This window comes from Hippichthys cyanospilos, chromosome 16, assembly GCF_059441005.1.
Source record: "Hippichthys cyanospilos isolate Australia breed blue-spotted pipefish chromosome 16, RoL_Hcya_1.0, whole genome shotgun sequence".
NCBI lineage: Eukaryota > Metazoa > Chordata > Actinopteri > Syngnathiformes > Syngnathidae > Hippichthys > Hippichthys cyanospilos.
In genome coordinates, this window is record NC_142384.1 from 11,248,004 (window position 1) to 11,269,163 (window position 21,160).

General features: G+C 41.8%; 2 protein-coding genes across 2 annotated transcripts in view; both read right to left on the bottom strand.

Annotated features, from left to right (window-relative positions):
- Positions 1-13,255, bottom strand: part of asic2 (acid sensing ion channel subunit 2) — a 139,175-nt gene extending 125,920 nt beyond the window's left edge. The window contains exons 1-2 of the mRNA XM_088437027.1: positions 13,080-13,255; positions 11,188-11,813 (exon numbers count right to left, since the gene is read on the bottom strand). Coding sequence (XP_088293153.1) covers positions 11,188-11,757 — 570 coding nt within the window. The 5' untranslated portion in view covers positions 11,758-11,813; positions 13,080-13,255. The remainder of the gene's footprint in view (positions 1-11,187; positions 11,814-13,079) is intronic.
- Positions 13,256-15,825: 2,570 nt separating this feature from the next.
- On the bottom strand, positions 15,826-21,144 carry hrob (homologous recombination factor with OB-fold). Its single transcript, XM_088437094.1, has 10 exons — positions 20,924-21,144; positions 20,738-20,788; positions 19,403-20,497; positions 19,233-19,316; positions 18,520-18,651; positions 18,291-18,399; positions 17,544-17,629; positions 17,341-17,463; positions 17,121-17,253; positions 15,826-16,259 (listed from the first exon to the last, which is right to left on the bottom strand). Exons 1-10 carry the CDS (start codon positions 20,933-20,935, stop codon positions 16,207-16,209), a joined length of 1,878 nt encoding a protein of 625 aa, XP_088293220.1. The 5' UTR covers positions 20,936-21,144; the 3' UTR covers positions 15,826-16,206.
- Positions 21,145-21,160: the final 16 nt, after the last annotated feature.

Genomic DNA, 21,160 nt, shown 5'->3' on the forward strand with positions numbered 1-21,160 from the left:
GCGATTAATCGGCACGGCGAGAGTAAACATGGAGGCGGCGATAGGCAAGAGCCAGGCGCGACTGTAAAACAAAGAGATATAAAAGCAAATGGGACGTGAATACTGCTAATTGCAGCCTTAACGTCGCAGGGTCGCGGCCGCAAACGCCAGCCGGAGATGTATCGGCTAATTAGCATCTCGTTATGGAGTCGCTTTGCGCCATCCGTCATTGCATCTGTCTCCTCCATCTCAGACTAATTAGACACATCGGGGGTCTGTTCACGTAGGATGGCTACGTGGCGGCTACCGGCAGGGCGAAGGTTCGAAACATTGGACCTGTGGTTTCGATCGGCGCGCGGCGCGCCCATTTGGATTTATTGTTCACAGTACGAGAGCTAAGTCTTAAATCCCAACTCGATAGTACGAGTTAATTGACCGCGATAATGTCATTAAATCGCATTTCGCCCAGCATCAAATAATTAGCCCTAACTGAAAAGCCAAGAGAACCAAAGCTAATGTTTGAATCATTGTTGTGTTGATTAAAGTCCGTTCTAACTGTTGTTGACCGTGTAATAGTCACTCAAACGGTGGACTGCATTTAACACTTCTAGACTTGGAACGCGAATGCTACAAAAATTGCAAACAATCACCTCAGGCCCAAATCCAGCCTCTACTTAACCCAACACAAAATACGCCATGACGTTTAAGTCAGAATACTACTACTAAAACTAATGCTAACGCACTAACATTAATATTAATCTGATCTTGATTGACTGAAAAATGAAAAGGACAAAAGCCTATCCAACCTAATGCGGACATGGAATTAGGGCTGAAAAAATCATTGAATAATTTGAGTACCTTGATTTAAAAAATTAATAAATAAATACATTTTTAAAAAGTTCAAAGCACCCCCCCCCCCCCCCCCGTTTTGCTTTTATTGCTGTAAATTGTCTTTATGAGTTCCCTGATGCTATTGTTCCATGCCCAGGTGTTCACTGTTTGTCTTGTCAGTTTTGGGTGTATTTAGTTTCCTGTTTCCTTTCAGATCTCGTCTGGTCATTGTTGAAGTGTTGTTGTCGATGTTGTGTCATAGTTGCAGTTAGTTCCTCATTGTCCTTCCTTGGAGCTTGTTTTTTTTTTTTTCGGTCTTCTTTATATTAAATTATGTTTGAGCACATCCTTCCTGTCTGCCTCTCTTTCTCACCTCTTCCCACCATGCTAAGATGTAACACGGGTTAATTAGACTACACGTCAGTAAAACATGTCAAGCAACAATTGTTAATGCTTTGCATAACTTTAAAATGCCAGAAACACGATGAGAACGAGAACTTCAAATTAAAGCTTAAAGTTTTTTTAAATTGGTCCTGGCAGCGTGTCACGATGCAACAAAACAACAAGTGCCACTGCATTGATGTGAAAGGTACCAATACAAAACGTAATTGATGAAGCAAAGTTGCTAGCTTAGAGGTGTCACTAGTGTCCAGACACGCTTGGTTCTGCAAGCGAAATGCAAACAAAAGCCTAGCCCTCGCACTGCACTCCCGGCCATTTTACAGCGTGAAATTTCCTGAACATGGAACAAATCTCATCAACTCAACGAACGTTTTCCCCGACAACAGACTCGGAATTGGTACTGAAAAGGGCTTGATCTTCACGATGCATACCCAGCGTCATCTGTTATCAAACGAGACAGTTTCCAGAACACTGCATTGTCATGTTGGTAAACGCTAACGCTCCCAGTCAACATCTGGCTATGACAAGCCACTGCAGCCTCGTGAGCACAATGACAGATCGCGGGGTGTTTATCTAGGTCACCCATGTGTTGTCGAAAATAGCCTGCCTTCCCCAAAGCCATCTTCCGGGGGAAGATGGCCCACTATGGCCAAAAGCAGCACCCCCCCCATACACACACACACACACACACACACACACACATTCACAGCCTTTTTGTTGTCTTTATTTTCAAAAACGAGATTAGCAGAGTGCATGACACTTTGTGGAAATTAGCATGGCAAAAGCGCTGGCGAACCAAGTTGATGCTAATTGTTTTGTGCAAGAGTGAAGATAGCATCGGGCTAATCGCCACGAAAGAAATGGAGCTTCCCCCTCCGAGTTAGCCTTCAGCTCGGCAGCCACTTAAAGCATGTTCATCATAAAAAAATTCAAAAAACACTGCCAAAGTGTTGACTTTCAAGGTTGCCGACCAAAGGACGAGGCGATAATGGGCTTTAAAATGAAATAAGGTATTACATCTAACGGCTGCTTTTAAAACTGCTTTCGTAATCAAGGGCCTACGGCGTCGTCTCGGCAACCGTCCAATTTTACGTCTTTAATGCCGCCTGTATCACATCAAGTGAATGACATGGTGAGCCTCTTTCCATTAAGTCTCTCCAGACTTCATTTACATTGCACCATGCAAGGTAACTGGATTTAAAAGCCTTTTTTGGGAGACCATTTTATTATGTCTTCCACATAATGTGACTGAAAAAAAATAAAAGTAAAACGAAAAGTGATGCCAGAATAGTTGGAGCAGGGTCTATACATTTCTTACAGTTGGAAATTTCATGGCACAAGACAATGCAGGGTCAAATTATTTGAGTTTTGTTGGTGGAAAAAAAAAAAAAAAATACATAACCATTGCAACTGGTGGCCAACAGTTGCAATACCACCATTCACCACTAGTTGGCAGACATGGATGGACATGGACTAACACCGGATCTTACATCTACTGTAACTATACTACAACAGGAATAGACAAAGAAAAAACGTGTGAATTTGGAATTACGTGCAGGACAAACCTATTACTGCTGATGGGATGATTATCAGCCAAGCTGATAATCAACACTGAACTGAAAATGAATATCGGCCTTGACCTTTTTTAAGATATCTGATAGCCGATAATTAATTCACTTGAACTGTCTTAACTTAAGAGAACATTCATTTTAAAATTTAAGACACTAGAAACACCCTGCAACTTTTATTTTATTTTTTTTTTTACTTATTCTAGAGCAGTGATTCTCAAAAGGAAGTACTAGTATCCCTGGGGGTATGTGAAAGCACTTCTTGGGGTACATGAGATTTTAACAGGGGTTCTACAGGTATGCGAAAATTTTAATTTTAGACATATTTGTCTCGTTTTATAATCTGCTTTCAGAGCAAATTCATTTTTGTAGGGAAAAAAAAAAAACATGCCCAAAATGAGTTCATTGATTTAATGCTGGTTTGCTGTTTAGCAGTTTTGTGGCGTCCTTGAATGGTTTTATGTAAGAACCTTTTGCTCGAAGGAAAAAAAATCCTTTATACATGCATTGGGAAATGTATTCTGAAAAATGAAAGAGCTTAACAACACATTTTACATGTATGCACATGCAATGTAGTAATTTTATACCTCAATAAAAAAAAAAACAATGTCCAGATACAATAGATTTCTTAATATATTATTGTTCACTTCTCTTTTCTCTATTTTGATTTTTGTAAACATTTTATACAGAAAATAATAAAACACAAATATCCAGTGGCTAAATAAATATGTTTAGGGCTAACTTGTGCACATTTTTTTTTTTTCTGGTCTGATTCTCAACTCTGCACCAAAGATTGGTGCTTAGTTACATCACAGACTGAGCATCTTTTGGACTGGTATTTACTGTGCAATGAGAAGCTTTCAGGCTCTGCGTTCATGAGTCGAGCCAGCACATTTACAATATCAACATGCTTTCCCTGAGCAGGGGGTGAGGAGGTTAAAGCTTCATTTACTCAAGAAAAGACACTTTCTCTCTTTTTGAAAGCAAAAAAGGAAGCAGGGGGAAAAAAAAATCAATAGGTCTGCAGTCAAGTCTGTCATAAGGCTCAGTGAAGTCATTTCAGTCTGGCAGTGACAAACGTTTCAGTCTTGCGCTCGTCACAATGGCCGCCAAAGTGATCAACGGGATCCAGGAGGCAAGCGACACTCTCAACGCCAAGTTGAGAGCTGTGCCGAGAGCTGACGTGTCAATTCAGCACTGACTCGGGCACAAACTCCATACCTTATTACTATTAAAAAAAAAAAAAAAAGTGAATTTCACTGGTTACAGTGCTGCACTTGCTCAAATGCTGGAGAGAAAAGTGTCTGGTTCAACTATAGCAAGTACACAATACTACTTGTATTTCTATTATATATAATTTCAGGTAAAATAATGACAAATACTTTCAAAAAAATAAGTTCAATTTAAAGGTCATTGAGCTGCTCGCTTTTGTTGTTTCCCCCTTGGCCATCTGTATACAGATGGATATACAGTGGTACTTTTAATTATGAAATTCGTTCCAAAAGTCATTTCTCATGTGAATATTTCATAAGCAGAGGCGCTTTTTACATGTAAATAGCCTATTATGTTCCAAGCCCCCCAAAAAACATTTTTAAACCCTTGTAATCGTATAAATTGTAGCAGTTGACAATATGAATGCAGTTCATTTGTTTGCCTTTAGATGTTTTTTTACATTTACAAGTCCACAGGAACAATGATATTTATTTTGGAATAGTTTTGAGCATGTACGTTTACTTTGTTTCTTGTACAGCCTTCTCGCTAAAGCGGACTCAGACGTGGCAGCACACAATTCTAGATAAAGTGTTCACCGGTTTGTTTGCAGGACCTAAAGTGGTATGTACATGTTTTTATGTGAATATGTACAGTGTTAGTTGTAGCCAATGTGACTTTTATGTTCATTGCCGCTACGGTTTGAAATGTTGGAGCGATGGTGTCTTATTATTATATACCAACAATTTTCCATTTTCCCTCCGTAACCAAAGACAATATTTTTCAGAAGAGGTGTTTTGTAAGCTGAATTTTTTTGTAATAAGAGATGTTCGTAAGTAAAGGTACTGATATATACGATAAATTAGATTACAGAAGACAAAAAAAAAATATCCCTGTGTTATTACTGTATATGTTGACGTGTCGCTAAATCTGTGCTCAAATACGCCTTGCTTAAAGGGGACGCCAACTGAAACTCAGTATTATGATTAATGTTTGCGGAAAATGAATTAAGCACCAAACGCTTACACTATTGGCGGTCGCTTCCTCCATCTGAAAATGACATCACAGATTGTCAGGGATGAGGTAATAACCAATTGCTCACATGACCAAACCCAGAAAACAGGTGAGCCGTAATTGGTTGTTACTTGAGCAACTGTGATGTCATTTCCAGTCGAGAGCTATTGGCAAAATGGCCACTCCCTGTGAGGTTTAAAACCAGGAGGGTTTTGCTGCTTAATTTAAATTGCAACACCGATTTCTATTTGCTAGCCTGTATATTGCATTGCACATTGTGCGTTAACATTAAGCTAGTAGCTTTCAGAAAAGCAACATTTGTGCTTTGGTTCAATACAACTTGTAAATCTATGTTTTATGTTTGATATCAATAAACAGCTTGAAGCCCCTTTTTTCCCCAGAACAGTTCATAATAAGCGAAACTTTAGTATGTCACCAAGTTATGCAGCAATTGTACCTTAAATTCTTGCCACCAAGTCAAAAAAAAATGTATCCAAAAAAATAATAAGAAACTGTGTCACGCATACCTTAAGGTGCCACTATATATATAAAAAAGGGGGGGGGGGGGGGGGGAGCTAACAAATATTACCACGCAAAGACATGTGTACAGACAGTGGACAGCATAAATGATTCATTTCTGGATGTTACTCTCAAGGAACGGGCAGCTAAAAGCATTCTCGTGTATTCCGGCGGAGCGGGGCGACCCCGCGTCCCGTCTCGTCTCGTCACGGCCTCACCTTTCATTTATCTGCCCGTTCAGGCAGCACGCTGGCCAGATGTAATTTTGTTGAGCTTGTCCAGCTCCTGAGCGAGAGGGTAGCAGATGAGATTTTATAAGCGTACTGCAGTGCTGTACAAATGGGCTTCCATTAAATGAGCAGGCGATAAAAAGGGAGGTTAATATAGACTTTTTAGTCCTTGTACGCTCCCGTCATGCAACTTAGAGGCGTAAAAGATGCTGTTAAACAAGACAGGGTTTACGAGAGACACTCTTTAAAGTTCCTCGGTCACACTGTCCTGCCGAGAAACATTCAACTAACCCTACTGATTAGTCAACATATTTGAGTTTTAAGACGAATCGTTGGAAACTGTCTTGTTATATTCTTAACTGGCTGGGAAAATCAATGGCGAGTTGCCGGAGGGAGCAAGACGGAACCATAATATTTAATGGAAATGAAAAGTTGATTGTAATCACTTGACAGTTCATAAAAACGCAGTCACTGTTCATCATCATATAGAGAAAACGTTCATTTCCGTCGGCGAGGTAATTGGACAAAACGATGGAGGTGAGATTAGCCATCACAACGTTTTTTGGGGTTTTTTTTCCCAGATACAATCGTTCCCAGTAAATTTCCATGGAAACTTAAAATTGGAATATTTCCACATTTCAAAAGAAATTAACTAACTAACTTAACTGATATTGAAAATTGATTAACATGTTAATCAATTCATCTGACTTTAATTTCAGTGCAGCTCAAAACAAATTCATTATAATTCACATACACTTGCCTTCCTGTTAGGAGTTTGCATGTTCTCCCTGAGCCTGCATGAGTGTTCTCTGGCTCTCTCCCACCTTCCAAAAACATGCATGACAAGTGTATTGGACACTCCAAATTGTCCTTAGGTGTGATTGAGCGCATGATTGTTTGTTCGTCCCTGTGTGCCCTGCAATTGACTGGCAACAAGTTGAGGGTGTCCCCCGCTTACTGCCCGAAGTCAGCTGGGATAGGCACCAGCAAGCCTGTGACCTTTTTGAGGATAAGTGGCTATAGAAGATGGATGTATCCTATCACAAATTAGGTTGTAAAAAAAAAAACTACCATGATGAAAAGGGGATCACTGTAGCATTAGCTCAGGTGCTAATAATGTTGGTCACAGCGCCTTGAACTTTATGTGTGCAAGATCCAAGCAGCCACTCTCTGAATAATGGACAACAACGAAGATGGTGAAATCAGCTGAAGACCGCAAAATGCCAGGATGGCAGAAATTTAGAATTCATCGCTGATGTTGTCTCTGCAGACCTTAAAAATTGCCAGCATGTGAAGTCGATGCCGGGCCTCTCATGCAAAGCTTTCACCATCTCTTATTTGTCTCATTTAGCATTACTGCAGGAACAAGGAACAAGTTTGCTAGCCAGCAGGAAAGTGACCAAAGAAATTATCATTATAAACAGGAATCAAAAATCTCCAGGGGCTTCAAGAAGTGCAGTAGGATAAATAATAAATAATTGGCTATGTCTTTAATTGCTAAGCAAAACAGCAGCACCTATCAAAGTATGAAACGGAGAGTAAAGCGACTGGTTGTGTGAAGCACATTGAGTTCTCTTGGGTATGAAATATAAATAAAGCTGCCTTGGCATGCTTATAGTCCCGTCACAGAGAGATACTTCACAAAAAATAAGTTTAGCCCTGCATTTTGGGGGCGCGACAAGTGTCACATTGACGGAAAGAAGGCACATCGTACTGACGCCAGTGCCAAGAGACATCAACAGTGCTGGACACAGGTGGAACTGCCAGAGGGACGGCTTGACATTTACTGTAAAAGTCCTTGAATATACTTGAGTGTCATTTTGGGTCTCTGTTGAAAAGACTTGACGATTATTTCCTTTACAGAGGAACTAAAAATGTGACAGCGAGAAAAGACATAGGGGTGTCTTTTGCGCCAAATAGCTGAAGAGAGGCTCAATTCTGGGCAACGTATCAGGCTTAAACTTTACACCGCTGTCCCAGCTTTCCAACAGTCTCTGAAATGTGGGCCAACAGCTGGCTTTTATGTCTGTCCTTTCACACAGAACCCAGCAAAAGAGGAGAGAGAGCTAGTGCGTTCTTGTCATGTTACGCTTAGATTTGAAATGTTCAATACCATTTTTCGTTCAGACAAACACCAGTGCGAGTACTCAACTCTTACACAGTTAGCGATACCAAGTCCCGATACCACTGCTACTTTTGATACGTAAATTAGACAAAAAAAAAGAATTTTTTAAAGAAACACCTATTAATCCCATTATAGCATTTTGCTTCAAGATTATATATCTCTTTTTCCATTTCCAAACATACTTACTGAAACTGCATCTTAATAAGCATCTGTCAGACATCCCTTTAGTCTATAAAACAAAACGTCCGATATCGGCCATCGTCGTGAGTACCCATGTTTTTAAACGAGCTCTCTCTATGAAAGGGGTGTTCTTTGATGTTTTCACCATTTACAAAAGACAAAGACACAACAAAGATGACTAAAGAGTTGTCTTGAACATGCTTAACTGACATGTCATGGATTATTTAGTTTGAAAGGTGAAAACTCTAAAGACATCTTCTCCTGCTCGGCCTTTATCCAGAGAAGTATGACCTCATCCACAGCGTGTACGCGTCGGTGTGGGTGTGTGTGTGTGTTTGCTTTTGGAAGCTGTCCACTAAGCAGTCAATAAATAAAAGCAATAAAAGTATGAGATATGGATCCAGACAAAACCACAGGCCAAATCGATGCGTCTCTGGTGTTTACCACCATTGGCATCATCATCCACACATTGCGTGTGCGTAGGTGTGTGTGTGTGTGTGTGTGGGTGGGCTAGGTTCCAATCTTTCCACTTCTAAGCACAGTTAATGGCACAGGTCTCAGACATGATGTCTTTTGCCAGGATTTATATATTAAAAAAAAAAAAAAGCTCAACGCCAACGCAGTTGACAGATGGGAGCGTGTTCATCTCAGGCCGAGGTGGTCGGAAGAGAAAAGTGCAGCGGAAGACCCGCCCATTTATTGCGTCTCCCTCAAAATCAGCCCGCATCCATAACGAACTAACGAGCGGCTAATTTGCGAAAGACGACAGAGAGCGAGCAATCAGCTCTCATTGAGGCATTCGGGAGCAAAGACAAATGTTATAGCTCGCACTGTGGAATATTTAGAGACATCCTGTATGCCAATTCAAAACGTTTGCAAACAATCACGGTGGGATAAGATACAAAAGGGTGGCACAATTCCAGTGAACAAAAACGGTAGGGCAGCACATATAGACAAACATTTTGAAGCTGAAATATTAGGGATTGGACCATTTTTGGATTTTTGGATTTCTGTGCTAGTTTGACTTAAAAGGACTATTACAAGAAAAATGATGACCTAAACTTGTAATAGAAAAGTGATGGTCAAAATGAAAACCCTTTCTATAGTGAAGTTCCACCAACCAATAACCAAATAGCAATGTAGACACGGAACACTGTAGTTCATTATGAAAAAAAAAAATACATAAAATATAAATATATATACACACACACACACACACACACGCACACACACACATACACATATGAATGCATGAAAGGCATTTCCATTTATTTCAATAGAGTGAGAAGACTTGAGATGGGTATTTTGAGTTACTTCAACAACAGGCAAGCCTTTAGGTTACAGCTACCATGACCAAAGTTGGCATATCTTTTATTGCCGCCTCGTGAAATAATGATCCGATCCTTCAACAATCGTAGTCTGAAAAGGCGTAATAGAAGATTCAGCTTTTGCAGCCCAAATGAAAGGCATGAGAAAATGTCATGTTAATTTTGAATGTGCGAGGTGGCGCTTGTCATGAATAACTGAAGAAGATAGGTCACATTTCAGCAATTTCGAGAGAACTTAGAAAGGCAGGCGAAAACGAGTGTGTTGCAGTCATGGAGAAGCGTGCATGTGCTGATATCTACGTGAGGTGACGCTCTCACTGTGCATCTGGAAAAGGGTGGGAGGGGGGAAATCGTGTGACACCCATGACAGGTGCCACCTTCAAGTTTTTTTGTTTTTTTTTGGTCTGTTTTTTTTTTTTTTGCGCATCCGCAGGGAGGTGAAGTTACACCGCTGCGATAAAGCGAGGTGACAAGCCAGGAGCAGCTGCAGCAACAGGCGGCGAGACAGAACGAGGGCTTCTCGCAGCCTCTCTTGTCAACTCCATTACGAAGCGACTTTCCAACGCGGCCTGCGACATCCAAGATGGCCGCTAAGGGGAGCCAAGCGGGTACGCGCCAGGCTAACCGCAACGGAAGAGGGCAAGCCGACTGTCACGATCGGTCACAGCCGAAAACAAGCCGTACCTGCAGTCTAATGATGGCCTCCAGAGGGCGCAGTGATCGCTTTTATCAATACGAGACAAAACTACTCAACCAACTTTAAATTATTGGACTCTTTCATGTTATTAAAACAATTATTAAAATAATTACCGCTAAGTTAAAAAACAGGTATCAAAACCACGCCATCGCCAAGCTTACGACAGATCACCAACGCGACATCTTGCTAGCCAGAAGCTAGTTTGTTTACAGTGTATACATGTGCCGCAAGCTGTGAATGTAACTGAACCAGACCATCAAGTCTAAACACTTCAGAGAGTACTCTTACCATCTTCATGCAATATTAAGTGAGAAATGGAGAAAACGCCAGAAAAATAGCTTATCTTGAATGGAAAGTGCAGTGAACCCTGCGGTGCAGTGAAAATTGTAAAAAGGATAGAATTTTATTATAAGTAATTGATCTTATTTATAGTCAAGACGACACATGGGGGGGGTTGAAATGTTGTCTCTTTCCTAGTGCAAAAAGATATTTTAGAAGCAGTGCTTTAAGTATTGGTAACTGGTATCGACGGCTTCCGTGAGTACCCGATATCTTAGAATAAAGGCGATATCAAACGAATAACAGTACCTGATAACGATTAATGTAATAGTGACTTGACTTTTGTGAAAGAGGAGAGGTTTACTGTAGCCCATAATGACACCAGACCTGTCTTTAACCGATTAAAACGTCACCCCCGCCTCGCCTTGTCCTCAAGTTTTGTAACAAGCTCATAGAAACACTTTTGCACACAAGTGCTAACTAGCAGTGAAAACGGCTATGAAAACTTTTCGTTGGAGGAAACAGACAACTCTCCAGACAAAGCATTTCAGAAGAAGCGGCTGAGGCAACTAGTGGGAGTTGACTTTGGTCCCACATGAAGCCCTTGAAAAGATCACAAGTGGGGTTTCGGTTTGGCAGAAGGCGCAAGACGAGACAAATGAACCCTGAAAGCCGAGGAGGAACATAAAGAGGGTGCGAGGACAAAGCCCGGAAGGCGATAGCGTGGGAAGGAAAGACGGGGCTTTCTGTCTAAGAAGACAACGGAACAAGACGAGTATAATCTGTGAACCCGGGTGATGTCATTCCCGAAGATGAGCGCACTCACCGTCCGGAAGTCTTGGTGGCTGCACTCCTGACCTTGGTAGCGGCAGTAGAGCATCATCTCCTGCAGGTCGTGGCCGACGCGCTCCACAAACTCGCGCATGCTGAAGGCCTTGGGTTTGTACGCCGTGAAGTTGCCGCGCTCCCTCAGGAAGTCCAGCACGTCGGGCTCGGCCAGGTGCGGCTGCGAGATGTTCAGGTGCACGTCCAGCAGGGCCAGCAGCTCGCCGGCGTGGTACAGGTCGTTGCGCGTCAGCCGTCTGAAGCGGTAGGCGTTGAGGTTGCAGACGGTGATGGCGGGGAACACCAGGCTGCCCGAAACCACCGCGTCCACGCTGGTCACGTGCGGGAAGGACAGGAAGTAGGCCAGACGCTCGGCGCTCTCCAGGGCCAGCAGAGCCGTGCAGGTCAACAGCGCCACCGCCCACAGGAGGCGGCGCGCCGTCCCGCCGCCGCCGGGGTAGGGGAAGACGAAGCGCAGGCCGTGCAGGGTGCTGCCAAAGGCGAAGGCCCGCCAGGAGCCCGGTCGCAGGCTGGAGCTGTCCCGGCTGCCGCAGCTTTCCTTCAGGTCCATCGTCCACGGGGGCTCCGCCGCCTCGGGAAGCCCGCTCTTCCCAGACGCTCCCGCACCTGCAACCGGATCAAAATAAGAGGTCAGGTCACATGGAATAGATAGCACAACGTACATCCGCGCTTGAGATTTTTTTTTTAATGTAATAATAAAGACCAAACCAAATTGAATAAATAAAAGCAGTATCTAAAATAATACAATGAGAAAAAAAAAAGTACAGAAGAACTATTGGATACAAGTTTTTTTTTAATGTAATAATACAGACCAAACAAAATTGAATAAATAAAAACAGTATCTAAAATAATATAATGAGAAAAAACAAAACTACTGAAGAACTATTGGATACAAGTTTTTTTTTTTAAATTGTGAATGAAAATGTCTAAAATTTAAACAAGTCATAGTGAAGTTGTTTATCAATAAATTAATCAAACTAGAGCACATTTTCATTAGAATAAGCAAATTAAATAAATGAACAGAATATAAAAGTAAACGTGAAAAGTGAACACCTTATTTTGAATTACTTTAATTACTAAAAATGAACAGATTAATCTTAAAATAAAAATTAAATAGAAATTAAATTTTACAAAAAAATGAAATGAGTTAAATTTAAAAATAAATGTGAAGAACATTTTAAATAGTCAAGAAAATTCAATAAATGAAAAGAACTTGCGCTATGAGTATATTTGTAAAATTAACTCCTCTTTAAAAAAAAAAAAAAAAATCTAGGAACTTCCAGGAAAAAAAACTTCAAATTTTAAATTCTCACGCTTAAGTAAATTAAATGCAAAAAAATGAATGCATTTAAAAAAAAAAAAAAAGTAACAAATAAAAATAAGGAATACAACTTTATTAAATACTATAAAAACCTTCAAAACACGATCGGGAAAATATAACATTTACAGTGTAATTGAATTTAAATTTTGAGTAAACCTTTAAAAAATCATCAAATTATTGCTGTGAAATCAAATTAATGTAAAAAAATACAATTAAATGAATAATGAAATGAAAGTTTGAAATAAGAAAAAAAATTAAAAATGAACTATTAAATAAAAAGTGACACATTAGAAATACTATTTTAAAAAAACACAAAAATGTAAAATTCAATTTAAAAACCCTATCACAAAAACTATCCAATAAAATACAAGACTTCATATTTTTTAACTGACACATTCTCTCCGCAGCCTGTCCTGCACACACACGCTCTACCCAAATTCCATAGTGACATGAGTCAAACAAACACTGTGGCGTGCAATCTCCCACCCATCACACACATCACATGTCCAAGCGTGACGGATTCCCCCATGCGCACAACTGACGGCCGGCACCTTTCGTCTTCAGCCTAGCGAGGACACATCCGGCGTGAGAGGAGAGGCTGGCTGAGCCGTTAATGATCAAAGCCGCTGTTTAGTGGCGCGCGCCCATCCAAACTCCTCCTGTCGTCCTCCGTCCGGCTACATCCGCTCGCCCGCCTCTTTCCTGCTCATCTGTGGCGGCGCCTGACAACGGCGGGGAAAGCGAGAGAGAGTGAGTGAGAGAAAAGAGAGGGGGGGTGCACTCCCTCACCTCTCACACTTCCACATCCCGTCACCTCGGATAGACACAGGCGGATGGACGGCGAGCAGGAAGACGGCCAAGACGCAGACTGACCGACGGACGGATGGATGATAGCTGTTCGGCGAGGAGGAGGACTGGGGGAGTATTTGGCGAGGGGGTGTCATGGGAAGTGAAGCAGAAGTGAGGCATGATGTTGGGAAGGAGCGAGCGGGACCAAAAAAGAAACTTGTGTGGGGGGGTGGAGAAAAAGAGAAGCGAGGTCAGAGGTAGCACGCCATCACTGGCACACGAGAGGATACGATGCGAGCATCCTTGTTGTGAGAGTCTTCATACTGAGGACGGGGGGGAAGAAAAAGGACCCGGGAAGGCGGGATGATAGAAAAAATGATTCCTTTTGGACATTTTTCTGACAGCTTAGCAGGGTCACCAAAAAAAAAAAAAAAAAAAAAAAACAATCCATCTTGAAGAGAAATATATAGTCCTCAAAGTCACATTATGCATAGATCAGCTTGCAAATGTCACATGTCCAAATTCGGAAAGCAGATTGCTAGAGCCCAGAGCAACTGTGACGTCATGGCTGCCCAGCCAAATTGCCACTTGCTGTTGACTGAAAATGAAATTAAAAAAGAAAAGAAAAAAAACGTGACTATTATTGCTGTATTTATACTCTAGGAACGTAATAATCAGATTGCCATGTTTAGACAGGTGGAGTCGCATTGAGCACAGTACAAACTAAAAACATACTACGAAAGAAAATTTAGACTTGACTTCATCTATAATATTCAAAACGACACAAATACATGTTTGAACAGCACTTTGCTTAACAAAAGCAACAGGTGAAAGCTAAAACGTTGCATTAAAAAAAACTGTAGATAACTAACACACACAAAAGTTCAATTTCACATCTCTGTCACCCTTGATTTAAAACTAATAAGAACAAGCTTAATGAAACCAAAGTGAAACTGACTCAAGGTAGAACAAAATGTACTAAAAAATAAACAACTTCAACCCTCTTAAGGGATAATGTGTAAGATTTAGACAGTTTTTCGTTTAAAATGAATAAAGGAAATGATTATGCATTTCAGAAACTTGCAAATAAATGTGTTTTAAAGGACCAACAGTATGGTAATCGTTGGTCCACTTTCCATTAAATTAGAATGATTTTGGGGGGTTATTGCTGCATTTATCGTAATGCCCCCTAAAGCTTCCACAGACGCATGCGATAAATTACACATACTGTACTACTTTGAGGCCTGAAAGCGTCAAACTCCAGTCCTCGGGGGCTTGCATATTCTCCAAGTATCTTATGTCAAGCTACCGTTGAGCGGATCATTTGAATCATCAGGTGTGCTGCAAAGGACTTGAGTTTGACGTTTTCAACCCTTAAAGGGTTCAAATAAATTTTTAAACACAACGTCCATTTTTTGATTGCAGTATGCTCAAATCCTATCCAAATGACATGCGTAAATCCAGTTTAAAACAACTGTCAGACAACAAAATTACGCTTTTTAATAAGGTCTCGTTGACATGCGATGTAGTTGGAGGACAGTCAATCAAATGTGACGAATCTGCTGATTTGAAACGCGAACTAAAAATGGCACTGAGAGAAAGTCGGCGAATTTAAAATATTAATTGCTTCACTGAACAAAAGAGGTGATTATAAGGATTGTCAAGGCGTACAGAAGGGAAAACTTACTTTTATTCCCACTAACAAGGCGAATCCTCACGGTTCACCTACTTTTCGGCAGGGATAGGTCATGGAGGCATTAATCACATTCTGAGGCGTCTTCTCGCACTCCGAATAAACTTCCCTATTCAGTGACAACTTTTCAGTCCAACTTCATTTTGCTAGGTTTTCATATTTAATTAGTACACTGTTTCCTTTTTTTTTTTTTTTTTAATGAATCTACTTATACGGGTTTAAAATCAATCTGAAGGCGATTATGTTGCAGCTGACAAAAAATCCCCTCAAATGATAAAGATCATTACAAGGCTCCTGCAAAGGTTCCTAATGAGCTAATCATTTGAATTAATTTAAATCACATGCGTTGCAAAGAGAACCTTGGAAAACATGCACACATAAGACCTCATGGACTGGAGTTTGGACACCCCTACTTTAATGATTGGGTATTGACAAACGTCAAACATCCCTTACAGAAAGATAAATAGCTATTAATGTGCAACTCTTAAAAAAAATGCAATATGCGTTTACATGTTCAAAAGGTCGCTTCTACGTCACTCTCTAGAAATTACAATCTCTAATGCAGATGAGCTATTTTTGCAACAAGCCCTGAAACGTTGTTGGAATTACTTTTTAATTTTTAGTCGTCACAGAAAGTTGAGTTGACCTTTATGCAAACTAAAATAAATTATTTAATGACAAACATAATAAAAAAATTGATTGGAAGGATGAGAAAATTCACCTTCCTCCAGGGACTCAATTTAACTGAAGATAAAATGAATTTTAAATGTCAAATTAGAGCCAACACAGACCTGCGTAAAAAGTCATTACAATTGCTGACTGTATTTTAATGGATTGTGAGCATCATCAGACATAATTATGAACTAAATTTGCATATGTAGAGAGGACATGCTGTAGAAAAGGCTTATTACTATGCACCAAACATAACTCTTTTATTCCCCATGTTAGAACCATTACCAAGTGTAATCTGTGTATAATTTTGAACGCATATACTGTAATTGAATCTTGAACCTACTGTCACGAAGGTCCATCTTGTGCATGTGTCAAACAATTTGACAAAATATTGCGATGTATTTTTCTTTACTAACGTCAACAGAAAGAGCCACTATGGATACATTTTAACAACAAAAATTGCACGTTTGCATTTTTTAACGTGATTCAAGTTATTATTGTCAGTGGTGATGCATCGGTTCCCTTCAAAGATTGTAGGTGTCCTCAGGTAGCGCCACCAAGAGCTCATCAAGGCCATCTGTGCAATAAAGACAAATGATGGTTGAAGTGTTGAGCTCCTTTTACGCTGATTTTTAAAAAAAATAAAAACAGAAGATTCCCCTCCCCCTATTGGTCTAAACATGGTTTTCCGATCAATGTAAATTTCAGACTATAAGCCACTACTTTTTTCTCACACTCTGAACCCTTCGGCTTATAGTCCAAAGTGGCATCTGCAGTGTTTGTTTTTTTAATAGCCACCAGAGAACAATCTACCAGTATACAAAGAGAGACAGAAGAATATAAAGTATGTTTTTTTTTAGATTGAGCTGCTATTTTACTCACCACCAGGGGGCACTCACCACTAATAAACACACACACACACACAGACATGTTACAGTTGTGTTGATGCAGTACTCTAACAAAACGTCTGTGTGTTATGCTGAAAATATGTTGGTACTGGTCTTAGTTCTAAAGGTGCGGGCATGTTTGTTTGTGTAGATGGCATGATGTTGCTGTAAGCAGGCAGGCTGAAAATAACGTTTTAAATAAAAACAAAAATGTAAAAAACATCCATGTACCATTTTTCTGCGTAAATAGCCGATGCTACAATCTGCGGTAGGGTGCAGCCTATACATAAAAATAGATTTTCTGTGAAATTTTTGTTGCGGTTTATAATCTGGTGCACCTTATCGTTTGTGAAATATTATGAATGCAAAAAGTAAAATACAAATCCACCTGTTTTTAATCCACCTCAGGTAGTGGCCATTTTGCTTTGGGTGTTACCAATGACAAATGAAAAATAAAATAGAAACTAAAACAGGCTGCATTTTAACAAAACTAAAAACACTACAAAAAGAGATGCAAGATATCTATTTTGCACGTATTTTAGTGAACTCACCTGCGTCCCAGCCTGTCATCTGCAGGCTTCTATCTTTGCATTTCGTCCTGTCATCGTTACTATCATCTTCATCATCAAACACCAGCTGCATGCAGGACACAGGCTTGACCGTGGGTGATGGCAGAGTTGGCTCCTATGTGAAAGCAAAAAAAATAAAATAAAATAAACCTTAGTGGGACGGACATCTTAGTGATTTAGATTTTTGGTGTGTGTCGCCCACCAGAACCAGCGGTGGGAGCTGCCCCAACGTGTGGCAGACTCCATCTGGCGAATAGATCCTGAGGAGATTGTTGGGTGTCACATTGAGGTAGTGGTTGCGATGGGAAGGGGAAAACACCCCCACCTAGCAGCAAATGTTACACCGGCATTAAAAACAGAAAGATCGTGGTATCGCAGTCTTTATTAAAAATGGTGTTTCCTCACTTGTTTGAGCAGCAGCACGGCACCAATTTTCAGTTCCCCCATACGCTCCTCCAGAAGGCGCCTATGCACTGTGCCTTGGATCTCACCTTTAGTCAACAATATGAATATATCAACCGCTGTAGAGGAGAGCAGCAAACCTGTGTATGTTGCTTGCAAGCCATTGGAGAAACTTACAAGACGAAAACCAATTTGATGGTGTGTTTGTGAGAGTGGTGGTCCCAACAAGTCACGAAAACTAGAGAATGTGTTGGTACTTATAAAGTGGCGTATGTACCACACAACAGGAACGTGTGTGTGTGAGTGGGGAGCATTCAAATGCTGGACCTCTTAAACCATGAAAACCAGTTAAACCAGTATAAATGTGTGTGCACGTTTATGGTGGTGTGCATTCGTTTAAAAGCAAACAATAAAATAATAGTAACTGAGTGATTGTGGTAAGTGAACAAGTGTGTGTGTGGCCACTGGTCTCTTTAAGTCATGAAAAAGTGCACTTGTCCCCACAAGTCAAGACAGGATTTTGTGTGCCAATGTAGTGGTACTTTTAAGTTATTAGAACATGTGTATGTGGTCATTCCTACAAGTCAAGAAAAGGGTTGTGTTTTGTGTGTGTGTGTGTGTGTGTGTGTGTGTGTGTGTGTGTGTGTGTGTACACTGTCCCCACAAGCGATGAAAACCAAAACATGCATATCTGTGGTATTCCCATCAAGAAAACGTGTGTTGTGTTGTGTTGTGTGTTTGTGTACATGCCTGTGGGATCCCTGAACACAGCCTTGGCGTCGGTGTGCGTGTGGCTGATACTTTTGAGCATCACGGCCATGTTTGGCACTTTGTTTTTGTTCAGCTGTTTCAAAGCCGCCTGTCACGACAACAAAACAAGACCAAAGATAACTAACACTTTTGTTCACATGATGAAAGTGAAAGCAAGGCAACGAAGCGAGAGAGCGAGAGAGAGAGAGCAAGAGAGAGAGAGAGAGACCTTGCGGAGGACCATGACTACACTGAAAGAGCGGAGGAAGCACGCAGGGTTGCGCTCGTCCAGTCCCATGTCAGCCTTCATTGCCGCCCAGGGCCGTCCCAAGTCTTCTTCCTCGACCTGGGAGCTGGAAACCTGGACAAAAGTAATGGAACACAGAAACATGCTTATTGCTGTACACATCAGAAAAAATACGTCAAGCCAATTGTGACAACCATTGAAGACCTACTTCAAAATAAACCTTCTGTTTTTCAAGTGATATATGGACATGGATGCTTTGGCACAGTTTTTTTTATTATATAAGTGTTTCTTGCAGCGTGTTGCACCATAACAGCTTGACTAGTCTTTCTACGGCAGCTGCGGGTCCCACCTTTTCATAAACAGTGTGTTTTTGGGACAATCTACTGCCAATTCATGGCGCTAATGAAAGATTAATTGTGTGTCTCTGTGTGCCCTGCAACTGGCTGGCAACCATTTCAGGGTGTGCCCTCCCACCCCTTAATACTCCAAAATACCATTTTTCATGAAATTGATAAAAATGTTCTATACTCGGAATTTGTCATTTCCAGTTTAAGGTTGTAAAACGGCTCCCAGAAAGCAACTGACACTAGTATCGGCTGTTATAGTGAGTGGCGATACCTTAAATGAGGTCAGTTATCTGAAAGATACCCATATATTGGACTGATACTCGTCCATGCCTACAATCTAGGCAATACCTGATTAGGAAGGCGAGCCGACACATCGCGGGATGGAGTCTGGGGAACAGACACCACAATCTCATCCAGACTGTGATTGTGAGGCTAGAAAAAAAAAAAAAAAAAACTTTGCATCAACTGTGACAAGAAAATAATCAACAATTGATGATATTGAGGTTTGAGAGACCAACTTGCTGTGGGAGGAGACCGGCCGGGCCCGGGAATCGGCGCGTCCTGGGCGGCAAAGGCTCTGAGCGAGGCCTCTTCCGGGACGCCTTGTTGGACGCGGACACAAGTTGTACCAGGTGGTTGGTCAGCAAGGGTGTGCTGAGGGGGTGTGGACTTAAGGCCGGGGAGGGCGGCGGTGCAGACGTTGGTGAAACCGTCTCAAAGAGGCCTCGGGGCGCACGCAAGGGTGCCGGGGTGCTGCATGACGCATGCTGAATTTTGCCGAGAGTCCTGGAAAGGGAGTTTGGGGTTGACGAGGAGGTGGCGATCACGTGGGGGGCTTTTGAGGTCGGCGGTCTAAAACTCCCTCCACCTGTTGGGGGGTGAAGCGCTCTGACCGGCGGCAAGGGTGCCGCTAAACGTTCACACTCCTCCAAGTCCGCAAGATCCAAGTCCCAGTCGTCAAAGTCATCTTGGAGCCTGGCACTGGTGGTGGACCTCTGCTGCTCAGCTTCTCCACTTGGCTGGAGGAGCTTGGTGGTCGAGACTCCAGGCCTCACAGGGGTGGCACCCAGAGGGCGTAAAGTTGTACCAGTAGTGGGGGTGGGGCTCTTTGGTGTGTTCGCCCTCCCCGCGTCTAACTCTGGGGAATCGCGAGTGCTAGATGAAAGCTTCCGCAACGTTGGAGCAACCGTTTCTTGGCCGAGAGGGCGAGATGGCGCAGCAGCAGGGGGCCTCAGAGGATGAGCATTGGAAACAAGGCTCCGAAAAACTGGCGTGACTTTATTCAAAGCAAGATTTGAAGACTCCCCGTTTGACTGGGGGAGGTTTGTGCCAGGTTCTCTGGGGGTTACACGGGTGGCAGAGGGCAGACAGGGTTGCAACGTCACAGCGGGTTTCAGCTGTGCCCCAAAGTGGGGCTCGGAGAGTTCTAGCAAACGGGAGCAAGACTGTGTTCCAGAGGACAGTTTCCGTAAAGTTGGCACGGCTGTTTCTGAGGTCAAAGCAGGACGCGCAAAAGCTGCTCTCTGGAGATTTGTTCCGGGTGGTCCCGAGGCCACGGGGAGAGATGACACGGAGACTGGAGTTCCGCCAGCCCAGTTAGACCCCAGCAGGTCCTGATGGACAAACAGTACGATAGAGCGTCTACAACTTTATGCAGTGAAGTCTGATGTAAACAAATAATCAGCATATTGATCAAACAAAGGGGGAGAATGCACGTTGTTTATTTACTATATTAGTACTTTGAGGGCTAATTGCAGTATTTGTGGTAGCTGGCGATATTAGGTAAGATTGTTTTTCTGCACAAAAATAAATAAATAAAAAAGTGATGGCATCGGGTGTGTGAGTGTCGTCACCTCGTCGTCAAAGTCCTCGCTAATGCTGAACAGACCATTCAGTCGGCAACTCTGAAACAGTCGAAAAGAACTTTTCAGAAGCGCGCTTCGCACGTAAACATGAGATGTTTGCAATATCAAACGAAAAGGGACACATGTAAACGTTTGCGTGCAAGCTAACACTTTGCCGAAAAGAAGCTAACTTACCATCGCAGGCATGAGATGTCGCAACGACTACGAGATATTACATACGACAGAGGCTAGCCTTTAAGGCAATCTGATGACCAGACGTCTGATGTTATTGTTTTTTTTGTTTTTTTTTAACACGTTGTCTTCCAAAAGTAACTCAGTGGTTGCCCATGTTGCTCTGGTGGTAGGCAAATTTGGAAAAGTAGTGAGCCCGGGACTCACGTTCAAACATGCTGACGTTAGTCAGTTTGACGA

Bases quoted from the DNA above. Each gene is read 5' to 3' on its own strand.
- hrob (XM_088437094.1), bottom strand. The intron at 18,400-18,519 runs GTCTCTCTCTCT...TTGTCGTGACAG, and splicing joins TAGTCATGGTCCTCCGCAAG to GCGGCTTTGAAACAGCTGAA. The intron at 17,464-17,543 runs GTGAGGAAACAC...ATTTGCTGCTAG, and splicing joins CCGTGCTGCTGCTCAAACAA to GTGGGGGTGTTTTCCCCTTC.